We start from the raw sequence: 12,169 nt of genomic DNA, 5'->3' as shown, positions 1-12,169 counted from the left end.
GAACAGCTAGAGAATTAGTTTGGGATTTGGAAATGGCTACGTTGATGATTCTCAGCTGTGTTTTTGTGTTTGTGAACAATAATAATAATCTATATCCTGCCTTTCCCCCGAAAACCGGGAATCAAGGCAGCTTACACAAATTAAAACAAATGTTACAGGGAGAATACAATGGATGACCCCACAGCTTGCATTTTCTGTGCCTGTGTACACACACTGGGAGAGAAGTCCCATTGAACTCTGTGGGATTTACTTCTGCACAGTGGCGGAGCTTCAAGCTCTGATGGGGGGGGGGAGAGCAGGCAGGGGCATGGCTGGCGCACGTCCCGGGAGCTTGGCATGCTGCCCACAGGGGCATGGCATGCATCCTGGGTGTGTGGTGCACCTGCAGGGGCGTGGTGCCCAGTGCGGGGGGGGGGGAGGACGACACAGCCGCAATGGCACCCACCAGGATTGTGCCGCCGGGGGCGGTACGCTCCTCCCACACCCCTGTTCCTCCACCAGTGCTTCTGCATAGATATCTTTTTAAAGGTAAAGGGACCCCTGACCATTAGGTCCAGTCATGACCGACTCTGGGGTTGCGGCGCTCATCTCGCGTTATTGGCCGAGGGAGCCGGCGTACAGCTTCCAGGTCATGTGGCCAACATGACAAAGCCGCTTCTGGCAAACCAGAGCAGCACACGGAAACGCCGTTTACCTTCCCACTGCACCACACACCTATTTATCTACTTGCACTTTGACGTGTTTTCGAACTGCTAAGTTGGCAGGAGCTGGGACTGATTTGAGCCGCAGGCCTTCTGATTGGCAAGCCCTAGGCTCTGTGGTTTATCCCACAGCGCCACCCACATCCCAGATATCTATTTAGGAGACCCCTATTCCACTCAGAGACCTACAATTCCCAGAGCTTCTTGGGAACAGGAATTGATTGTTAACCATTATAGAAATATTATGTTTATGTTTATTGCATTTATAGCCCACTACATGCTCAAGGGTTGCATATAGTTTTCTCCCCCCCCCCCATCTTAATCCCCTGTGAGTTAGAATAGATTGAGAGGCTGTGACTGGCCCAAGGTCATCCAGTGAGCTTCATGGCTAAGTCAGGATTTGAATCCTGGCTTCCCCTATCCTAGTCCAACACTAAGCACTATACTGTACCACACTGGCTCATTGTAGCTCTGTGAGGGGAACTGAAGTCTTCTAACAACTCTCAGCATCCTTAAGAAACTACAGTTCCCAGGGGGAAGCTGTTGACTGTTTAAAGTGCTTTCAATATACAGTGCAATGGGGCCTTAGCTGGGTGCAACCTATAGCTCAGTATAGGAAAGCGGGAAAATATCGATACATGCTATTTCTACAACAGTAGCCTTTATGGGGGAGGGCAGTGGGAAGATGAAATACAAATTTAAAATGGTAACAGAGAAGTTGTCACTCAGATGTAGCAGGAGAATTCATTTTATAAGAATTTATGTTCTATCTGCCAATTCTTAAAAAAGAACAGAGAGAAAAAGAGCCAGAAAGGGCCGGCTTGGAGATATGTATATACAGGAAAACTGGAGAACTCTAAATAAGTATTTAGCTGATTATTTTTGAAATCAATTGTTTTTCCTGTCAGTTGGCAGACTGTTTCTTATTCACAGCCAGTTGGCAAACTCAATCACTGAGCAGTGTCAGTTTAGTTCAGGAAAACGTACCCGGAGATTAAGTGGTGATCTGGAAGGGGCCTGCCACATTTAACATATTTTGCCAGGTTTAAAATATCTCCACTGGCTTCCAGTTTGTCTTTGGGTGCAATTCAAAGTTATGGTTCTGATCTTGCAAGCAGCCTGGTACTGACTACTAGCATAGCTGAATAGCTGTCACCTTGCAGGCCTAGGGTCCAAATGTGGCCCTTCAGATCTCACTAACTGGCCCTCAGGACTCTCACTGGCCCTGCTCTACAATCCCCTTGAGTGTCTTTGCTTGACTAGAATATGTCCTGGACCTCTGATCATGCTTCCCTGGACAGAAAGGGGTGTGAGAGTGTGTGTAGAAACTACCCTACTACACATGAGGGAAAAAATCATTGTTGTTGCTCTGTTCCCTGTCCACCACAGAGGTGGCCCAGCAGGGAATGTGGTCCTTGGGCAAAAAATGGTTTCCATCACTAGTGTAGCAGTTAATTAACCAATTAATTAATCTGGGAGAATCAGGTTCAAATCCTCATGAAGAATCTCAGTGGATGTCCTCAGGCCAGTCACACCCTCACAGCCTAACTCTGGACCAGGTTACTGGTAAACAAGGATTTCTCTTCACTGCCCAGTAAGAACACTAATGGAGCCCAGTTAGTTTTGCCACAGCCTGATGGCTTGTAGGAACACGTAGTGGGACTTTCCCCCCACAGGTGGCACCAGTTTTCATAGAATCATAGCATTAGAAGGGACCCTGAGAGTAATCTAGTTCAACCCCCCTGCAATGCAGGAATCTCAACAACGTCCTACATGATAGATGGCCATCCAACCTATGCTTAAAAACCTCCAAGGAGAGACTCCTGTGGGAGTCTGTTCTCCCGCTGAAAAATCAAGCATTCATACAATTAATATAATTGTAGAGTTGCAGGGGTCCCCTAGGGTCATCTAGTCCAACCCCTGGAAAGCAGGAATCTTTTTGCCCAGCGGGGCTTGAATCCATGACCCTGAGATTAAGAGTCTCATGCTCTACTGACTGAGCTATCCCTGTTCCTTTGACTTGAACTTATAAGTACCGTACGTTATTAACTACTACTATTATTATATTATTATTATTAAAAAGTTTCAATTGTTAGGCTTGATTGTAATGCTATCAATGTTTTCACTGGGCGCTACATTTCATTGAGTTTTGATCGGTTCCCATTTTGCCAGCATTGAGGCTGCTGAGGTAATAAGTGTGTGTGCGCGCGCGGGGGTTTGGCTTCGGCGAGTTAGTATACGTATGTAATTTGTGTTTTCCCAAGAAAGATGTCTAGAAAGCGAAGTGGAAAGAATTAGGCTCCTGGGTTTTTAAGATTTAAAACAGAAGTGTGTGTGTGTGTGGGGGGGGCACCATTAGGTCAGACTCCACTTCTCCTGTTATCCCCTCAACAGCTTTTTAAAAAGCTGCCCTTCTGCGCAAGCCTTAAAAGGTGACCGAGCTCACCTAGCCAGCCTAGGCGCTGTTGGGATGTACCATCCCCTCAACTTGAGGCAGGGGACATCTACGCCCACCCGCCTTTGTCTCAGTACTTTACCAATGGCCAAAAAAGAAAAGTATTTTTCGTTAGAGAACGTGCGGGAAAGCGCCATAGTTCTCCCCTTTTAATAATAATAAAAAAAGCAAAACTATGATATCCCACCCCCTTTTTTATAACTTGGTTCGCTCCGTTGCCTTAGAAGCCACCCCAAACTTGACGAACGGAAAGCGCTCTGGAGGTAAGGCGGTTGTGTTCTCTTTTGCGTCCTTCCTTTGGGGTAAGTTCATTTAAAACTCGTGGCGGTTGGGCGATACCAATAGCGGGAAGGGGAGAGATTGAAGGGTGGGTTTGCTACACTTATCTGTCAATCTGAAGTCACTTGCGCTGAAAACAATTTTACTCAACAGGGTTAAATCCAACAGGGGATGAAGGAAAGTTGATATTCTGCAGCTGCTGTACAGGTGTACACAATTAAAACTGTTGCAAGGTTGTACCCAGTACTCGTCCTGCTCAGAGTAGACCCCTTGAAATGAATGGCGACGACTAACTTAGAGACATGGGGGTTGTATCGAACAAAAGCCCTACTCACGAGTAGACTCATTGCTCTTAGTTGGGCATGCTCATTAGTGTCACTGTGTCTACTCTGAGTAGGACTAGCGTTGGATACATCCCACATATTTCAGTGAGTCTACTCTAAATAAAACTTAGTTGGCTACAACCTTGGGTTGTTTTTAAGCACCCCAGTTTTATTTTGGCAGCTTTGAGCATTTTAATAGGAAGGCGGGCTACGCTAAAACTTTTTTTAAGTTCAGTGGTACCTCTACTTACAAATAACTCTACTTACGAATATTTCTACTTACAATTGGAGCTCCGTCCGCCATCTTGGATGCGGTTTAGATAGGATTTTTTCTACTTACGAATTTTTAGATAGGGTTGCTTCGACTTACAAATTTTTTCTCCCAATGCATTCCCATGGGATTCGACTTACAATTTTTTTCGACTTACAAATGTGTGTTCGGAACGCATTAAATTCGTAAGTAGAGGTACCACTGTATACACTCTTGCGTCAACCTCTGATATACAGCATTGTTACGTTTTTATTTATTTATTACATGGCAAACCCCAAAGATTGTGGACCTCCAGAATAGTAGACAGCTTTTGTGCTAGGTTTCACCTCTGGGTCTATTTAAAACTGCTGGCCTTTGCTTCCAGATCAAGCCCACCAGTACTGTACTAGAATTTTTGTTTTCCTAGAGTTGGGCTGGAATAGGCTATAGGTTTATCTCATTATCTTTTTCTTTATGAAAAAAAGAAAAAGAAAATTGCATTTCTAGGGTGAAGAGTACACACAATATGATGAGTGGGTCTTTCCCTTCATATCCTGTACTTGTTTTTGTGATGATCTCGCTCCAAATGCATATTTGAAGGTATCTTTAAGTACTTGTGTCTGAGTTGACTTTCCCCCTATGCTCCCTTTTTCCTTGTGTGTCTTGTCTTTTAGACTGTAAGCCATGAACCAGGGGCTGTCATCCTACTGTTTCTTGTAAATGGTTCTGGGAAGTTTTTCAGCTATGAAAAGCAGGGTATAAAATTGTTTATATAAAGAAATGACAGATTTGAGGGGTGACATTTAGCCCCTTTGAGAACAGTGTTTGACCAAACTGCGGGAGGCAGTGGAAGACAGGAGTGCCTGGCGTGCTATGGTCCATGGGGTCACGAAGAGTCGGACACGACTAAACAACAACAACAACAACATTTAGCAGGAAAATGGTGTGGGTTGGATGGCCATTGTCCCAGTCTGGACTGAGCCTCCCCTTCCTTCCCACCCCTGGTCTTCAGTTTCTCTGTTTTTGAAATCAAGCCCAAGAAAGATTTGTTGTGCTAGGGTGGCAGGGCGCTATAATCCACTTGCACACCCTTATGTTTTTGGTATGCGTGTGAATCCCTCCTGCAAAATACAGCCTGGAGGTGACCTACATATACCTGTTTGTTGGAAAGAAGGGGAAGTTCATGCTTTGAGCAAACACTCCATGTGAAGCTTCCAAGAATGTTTTTTCATGAGCTACTGACTCCAGGTTTAGATAATAATAATAATAATAATAATAATAATAATAATAATAATTTTTGTTTGTACCCCGCCCATCCAGCTGGGTTTCCCCAGCCACTCTGGGCAGCCTCCAACAAAGATTTAAATACATTAAAATGTCACACATTAAAAACTTCCCTAAACAGGGCTGCCTTCAGATCTGCATGCAGCCTTGCATGCAGAAGGTCCTGGATTCAATCCTTTGCATCTACAGGTAGGTAGGTAAGGGTAAAGGACCCCTGGATGGTTAAGTCCAGTCAAAGGTGACTATGGGATGTGGCGCTCAGCTCAATTTTCAGGCCGAGGGAGCCAGTGTTTGTCCTCAGACAGCTTTCCGGGTCAGCAGGACTAAACTGCTATTGGTGCACAGAGGACCATGACGAGTGCCAGAGCCCACAGAAACGCCATTTACCTTCCGGCCACAGCAGTACCTATTTATCTACTTGCACTGGTATGCTTTTGAACTGCTAGGTTGGCAGAAGCTGGGACAGAGCAATGAGAATTCACCCCGTTGTGCGGATTCAAACTGCTGACCTTCCGATCAGCAAGCCCAAGCAGCTCAGTGCTTTAGACTACAGTGCCACCCACGTCCTTTTAGGCATCTCCAAGTAGAGCTGGGTTAGAACTCTTGTCAAAAGCTCTGGAGAATCACTGCCAATCAGAGCTAGACAGACCAATGGTTTATCACAGTTTCCTATGTACTCAGAGTAGACACACGGAAGTTAAATAGTATGACCAGCTTAGGCCTAGAGTAACTTAGTTGGATATAATCTTTTTAAATATTGAACCTATAGTCCTTTGGCCGCAGAACAAGAAGACATTTATTTAGTACTATTTGTTTTTAAATTTGGGTTGAAAACAATTTTCACGCTAACATTTCTTGTTTTCTTTGGCAGCTAAGCTCTGTTTGAAAGGAAAAAGATGGACCAAATAAATGACATGGAATCCACTGGCATTTCAGAAGAGAACCTCAGGCCTGAAGAGAACGAAGAGAATGAAGAAGATGAGATGATATCTGACCAACTTGTGCAAGCGGAGGAAAGCTGGAAAGGTTCATATATAAAATGATAATGTATATTTTACTGCACTTGTGAGGCTTCTGACACCAATTGGTCAAGCTGAGTGTGAGGACATGTAATATTTGTGAACATTCCAATTGCTCAGGGAAGGACACTGAAAGAATACTTGAAGTCTAGATTCAATGGGGGAAGGGAGCAGCCAGTTTGATTAGCAATTTAGAGTTGAGCTGGAAGTGGGAGGGTGGGATTGAGTTTCAGAATTTTTTTGTGTCTCCTTAAAAGTATAATTTTCATCGTGTCCACGCATGTGCATTGCATTGACCCGGAAATGGCTGGAAAAGGGGACAGAATGGGGTCGGAGCAGGCTTTTGCATGGTCTGCTGTTGCATGTGATGACCCGGAAAACAACCCCCAAGGAAATCAGGGGGTGTCTGTACTCACTTTTCTGGAGAATGTTCTGAGGGGCTGAAAAGGGCAGAAAAAAGGGACAAATTGTGTCTCTAGTGCCAAGAAACCCAGAATTGCACAGCTCAGTTGGCTTGGCAGTGAGGAAATTTCCTCACCCCTTGCTAATTTAAACCATGGGTGTGGTGTTGTGGCATTGGCAGATTCCTTATATGATCCCTGAATGGTCAGGATCACTTGGGAAAGAAGAAGCCTTGGCAAAAAAGGGCAAATGCTAGAGAAAAGTGTGTTTTTCATGCTCTTCCCGTAGCTCCCCTTTTTGTATTTAAATAAAAGGAAACGTTTAGCACATTGTTAATTAAAAATGCACACAGGTCATAGGGACAGGGTTAGCTTTGTGGTGCAGAGTGGTAAGGAAGCTAAGTATCATGGAGCCCACAAGCAAAGTAGCTGAAGGAAGCAGGAAACACATAGGCAATGAGCTGAGAAAGAGGAACACCAGGGAATGGTAGATGGATAACAAAGCGGTGGTCTGCCCCTACCTTAGAGACATCAATGCCCTCATAAGAGCAAACCTACTCTGTCTATGAGCTATACTCTGGGTCATCAGAGCTTTGCAACTACAACAGCCCTGACTTGAAAGGAAGATAATTTTATTCAGGTTAATAACAATACAGGCTCAACAGCAAGCATGGAGTTCTGAATGGTAGCATTGAAGTTGTCCCAACAGTTGCTGAATCTTAAAAACAAATTATCCTAGGTAAGGTCTGCCCATCAGAGAGGCAATGCTGCAGCTGTCTGAAAATAGAGATTATATGTGACTTTCCTCATCAATCTGCATCAGGTGTGGATTCTGTATTTCCTTCAAGGTCAGCCCCACATAAAGTGTGTTACAGTAGTCTTTCCTGGTGGTTTCTAAAGTGTGGATAACTGTAGCCAGCTATCCCTGTGCAGAAAAGACTCTAGTTAATACATCACCTGACACTGGGCATAAACACCTGGGCTTCAAGTGACAGTGATAGTTCCAAGAGTACCCCCAAACTACCTACCAGGCAGCAATGCTTCTGAATACCAGTTGCTGGAAACTGCAGGAGGGGAGAGTCCTCGTGTGTTCTCGTCCTGCTTGTGGTTTTCCCACAGGCATCTAGTTGGCCATTGTGAGAACAGGATGTTGGACTAGATGCCTAATCCAGCAGTTTCTTATTTCCTCATGTCCTTTAAGATGGGCTACCACCCTGTCCAGAACAGTCTGTCCCAGCCAATCCTGGACCTGGGAAGCACAGAAGCTTCACCTTGTCGGGATTCAGCTTCAATTTATAGGTCCATATTTATGGGTTCAATTTATTTCCTGCCATTCCTCCTGAAAGGAGCCCAGGGTAGCAACCCCATCCATTACCACCTCTAGGCACTGACTCAGGACCTTCATTGCCTCTCCTGATAGCAATGGAACATAGAGATGTGGAGCTTATGGAGATGGTGGAGACGTATGAACAGAATGCTCACACAAATGCGTTTTCCTCTGCTGTCTGATACAGCCTCTCATTGAACTGTAAATTCCATTTTCCCATTTGGCTATTACAGAGTTCCTTTGTGCAGCACTTAGGAAAGATGGCTTGTGACAGCTCTGTCACCAAGGTGGAGCGCATTTGCCTGTGTTAAGTCCCTGAGTGTAAAATTGTCTTTGTATATATTTTGTGACAAGATCCCCCCCATTATACACAGTAGTAAAGCTTTTAGCTTGTCATCTGTGCGGCCTCTTGTCTTGTGTCGACTTGTCAAGGAAGGGTATCGAAGTCACAAAGAGCAAAAGTTTCCTTCTTTTCCATCAGGACCTGAACTTGCAGACAATTATGTGGAGGAGGCCCGCACAGACAGTAATGATGCTTTGGAAGGAGGTGAAGAGGAAGGAGAGAAAGGAGAGGATTTGGATTCTGTTGGGTGAGTGCTTTGGCATGAGAAGATACTCTTTTCATTTCAGAATTCAGTACCCATAAGAGTACCCATAAGAAGATAATGTTCTTGCTTGGGGAACAGCCATAGCTCAGTGGTGGAGCATCTGCTTTGCATGCAGAAGGTCCCTGGTTCAATCCCTGGTATCTCGAGATAGAATAGAGGGTGCTCCCTGCCTGAAACCCTGGAAAGCCACTGCCAGTCAGGGTGCACAGTACACAGCTAGATGCACCATTGGTTTGACTTGATATAAGGTAGCATCTTGTGTCCCTTGATTAGATGAAGGTCTCTTTAGGGATGGGGAACCACTGACCCTCCAGATCTGGTTGAAGTCCAACCCCCATGAGCACCAGCATTTTGGAAGTTCTAATCCAACAGCTCTACAGTGGGAGTAGGGATTTTTTTCTTGTCAAAGGGCCACATTTCTTCATGGGCAACCTTCCATAGACCACATGCCAGTGGTGGGTGTGAGAGATGTGGGTGCATTTAGACACACACCACTCTCCCATTCTCCAGTAAGTATTTTCACACTTATGTTCCAGCCAGGTAAATAAATCAGAGCCACTGAGGGGAGTGAGTTGGGCAGAATGCTGAGGGCCAGATGGAGACACAGGGAGGGATGGACACAGGGAGGGATGCCGTCATCCCAAACCTTGATCTAGGGAGGGGCACAGGAAATCCTCAACCTGATTTCATGCAGCATCCCTGTCTTCAGTGCTGGGTGACACTATACCAAACAGAAAGCCCTCAAGAAAAGCAGCAACATGACAACTTTCTTCTTGTTGCTTGTCTCCATCTTTGACACCTTGTAGGGGCAAAGAGGTGGAACAGAAATAATTCCAAGATGTTAATTAAATATATAAGTAAACCAAGTAAGTTTATAAGGCCTCTGTTTTTTTATGGCTTTTTGATCTTAAGATTTATGGAAATAGAAATCTATTCTCTCCCCACACCCAGCCAACCAAGCAGGGAAGGCTCAGAACAACCGAAGACACAGAGAATAAAAAAAACAATGAACTACGCAGACAGAGTTCGTGTTCTCAACTTGCGCAGGAACCTGAACCAACTTGACAATCTAGCCAAGGAAAAGGAGATGATTATTAGGAAAACCAGGTCAGTTCTCCACCCACCCTCCCCACTACACACACATAAGCATTTTCTGCTGTTTCCACAATGTATGGAGTAAAAGTTGTTTTTTAGCCTGTGCTTAAAGACTTGATTTCTCATTATGCTGAAAGGGTCTATCTGCTGCCATTATTTTAAAGAAAATGCTCTTGCTTCAAAATATCCTTGGGTTCCTGGAAGTAGGAGTAAGCAGGCAAGGGAGGAAATGGAGTAACTGAGTAGCATAATATAGTGTCAAGCGACTGAGGGCTGAGCTAGGCAATAGTTAGCTATGTGTTGGTGCCCTTAAGTACAGGGGCGTGCTTTATATGCAGATTGCTAGCATCCTGGGATCCTAGCATGGTGGGGTCTTTAATGCTTCTATGGGCATAAGAAGGCAGTAATTTCTGCTCTGATCTGTATTCATCATAATCAGTGCTGTTTCTTTTTCACTGCAGTTCACTTTCTGCCAAATATTTCAAGACTTGTCTCACTTTTCACTGTTTAACATAGATTATGTAGCTATTTACATAACTTACATTCATTTCAATGTAAAGGAAACGTCAAAACAACATTTTAAAAAACAGTCATTGATTATGGATCATTTGAGGACTTATAAAATCAAGAAGGGTGTGAACAAACACAGAGAATATTTGCTTGACTGATTTCCATTCCTGACTGCAAACATGCAATTTCACAGCAATTTCCACATCATTTTTTTGTTTTCATCAGAATTCTCAGACAATCCTATTGCCTGCCCCCTGCTATGGTCTTGATTGGGACCATGGACACAAACCTGCAATTTGCATGGAGGGCTGGGGGAAAGAGCTCCCCTTGAATTAGAGGTAGTTATGCAGCGCAAATTGCACACTGTCCTAAAGGGTTTACACCTCCCTACCCCTCATGCTAGAGCCCTAACACAGATTGCTGCTGTATCCATCTTCAGAAATTTATGATATTTTATGTAGTTAAGGGCACAGGTAAGCTCTTGGCTACAAATTCAGTTCAAATCTCTCCCTTCCCATGAACCCACTCAGCTGCCCTAAGCAAGCACCCACCTCCCCAACCCTCAACATCTGTATCATTGATTTTAAACAAATACATATAAATATGTCAACCATTGATGCCAGCTTTTGATGACCCTGCTTCTGTAATTGTGATGTTTTTACTGTTTTACTGTTGTTATTTATTTATTTGTTTTGTTTATTTATTCAGTTTATATCCTGATCATCCTTTCAAAGAAGCCCATAAACACAAATTAATATTTTATTATGTTTTTGCCACTATATTATTGTTATAAACCACTTCAGGATTTATTTATAAATGAAAAGTGGTTTAGAAATTCTTTTTGTAAAAAATAAATACTAATGATGGTATTAGCTAAATTTTACTCATAGTAGACCCATTAAAATTACTGGACCTAACTTAGGGCTTGTCCACACTTCTGCTAATTCTGTGCCTAGAAAGCAAGTGTCCAAGCGGTTTTCCACTTAACCCACACTTTCTAGGCACTGGCCTGAGTGGTTTCCCCCCTGCTCATTCCTTTCCCAGAGAAAACCTGCTATGTAGTGCTAAATTGGAACAAATCTCAATTCGGAGAAAACATGAATGCCGTTTGCTCTGATTGAGTACTGAGGAGTGGTTTCTCCCAGGTGAAAGCAGTGGGACAAGAGGAAGTGTGGATATGCCTTCAGTCATCTTCGTCAATTCCTGAGGTTCTACTCAGAATAAGTTGAACACTACCCTAGATATTGCCATGGAGTATAGCCAACTATGTCTTACTCAGAGTTATAAACAACAAAGTCCTATTTGAAGTACACCCATTAAAATTAATAGATTGAAGTTAGTCAATTAATTTCAGTGGGTTCACTCTGAGTAGTGCTAACATTGGATATAACCCGGTATTCTTGGTTTTTTAAAAAATTACAGTATTAAAATATACAGTATTTATAATCATTAATTTGTACACAGATGGATTTTTGACTCTTAATTCTGTGCTGAAATCTGCAACTTAGTTGCCAGAAATGTCAAAGAAAGAGAAGGGTCTGAGATATAGGAAGACCCCCCTCCCTGCCCCCAGTGATATGTGCCTGCTTATTTTCAGGGGGGAACTGGATGCCTGTCAGTCCCATATCGACAGCCTAACAAACCAACAAAGGGTTGTGGAGAGTGAAATTGAGAGAGAGAAGGAGGCTGGGAACAAGTACGTACATAGCTGTACCTGCATGCCATAGATTGCTACCCTTTTCAGTATTTATTCACATGGCTTATTCTGAACTTTGATTACTCTCTCTGGCCTCTTGCTGTTGCTGGAAGTGCTTGATAGTCCCCCCCCCCACCTCTCCTGATTCTCTTTGTTGAATGGTTCTTAATGAGTCAGTGATTAAAATGTTTGATAAACACAAATGCAGTTATCTCTGAGGA

General features: G+C 43.7%; 1 protein-coding gene across 3 annotated transcripts in view; it reads left to right on the top strand.

The window, feature by feature from the left end:
* Positions 1-3,385: 3,385 nt before the first annotated feature.
* The window catches only part of CFAP74 (cilia and flagella associated protein 74), an 80,577-nt gene continuing 71,793 nt past the window's right edge, over positions 3,386-12,169 (top strand). For 2 of the 3 annotated variants that reach the window (XR_015950454.1, XM_035120977.3), the window contains exons 1-5: positions 3,394-3,458; positions 6,164-6,318; positions 8,521-8,629; positions 9,599-9,754; positions 11,850-11,948. Coding sequence is in view for 2 of the 3 variants with exons in the window: in XM_035120977.3 (XP_034976868.2) it covers positions 6,189-6,318; positions 8,521-8,629; positions 9,599-9,754; positions 11,850-11,948 (494 nt within the window). In the remaining variant the exon portion in view is untranslated. Of the gene's footprint in view, positions 3,459-6,163; positions 6,319-8,520; positions 8,630-9,598; positions 9,755-11,849; positions 11,949-12,169 lie in introns of all 3 variants that reach the window. The other variant, XM_060276180.2, reaches the window with a different exon arrangement.

This window comes from Zootoca vivipara, chromosome 6, assembly GCF_965207765.1.
Source record: "Zootoca vivipara chromosome 6, rZooViv2.hap1.1, whole genome shotgun sequence".
Lineage (NCBI taxonomy): Eukaryota > Metazoa > Chordata > Lepidosauria > Squamata > Lacertidae > Zootoca > Zootoca vivipara.
This window is presented reverse-complemented; position numbering and strand designations above follow the sequence as displayed.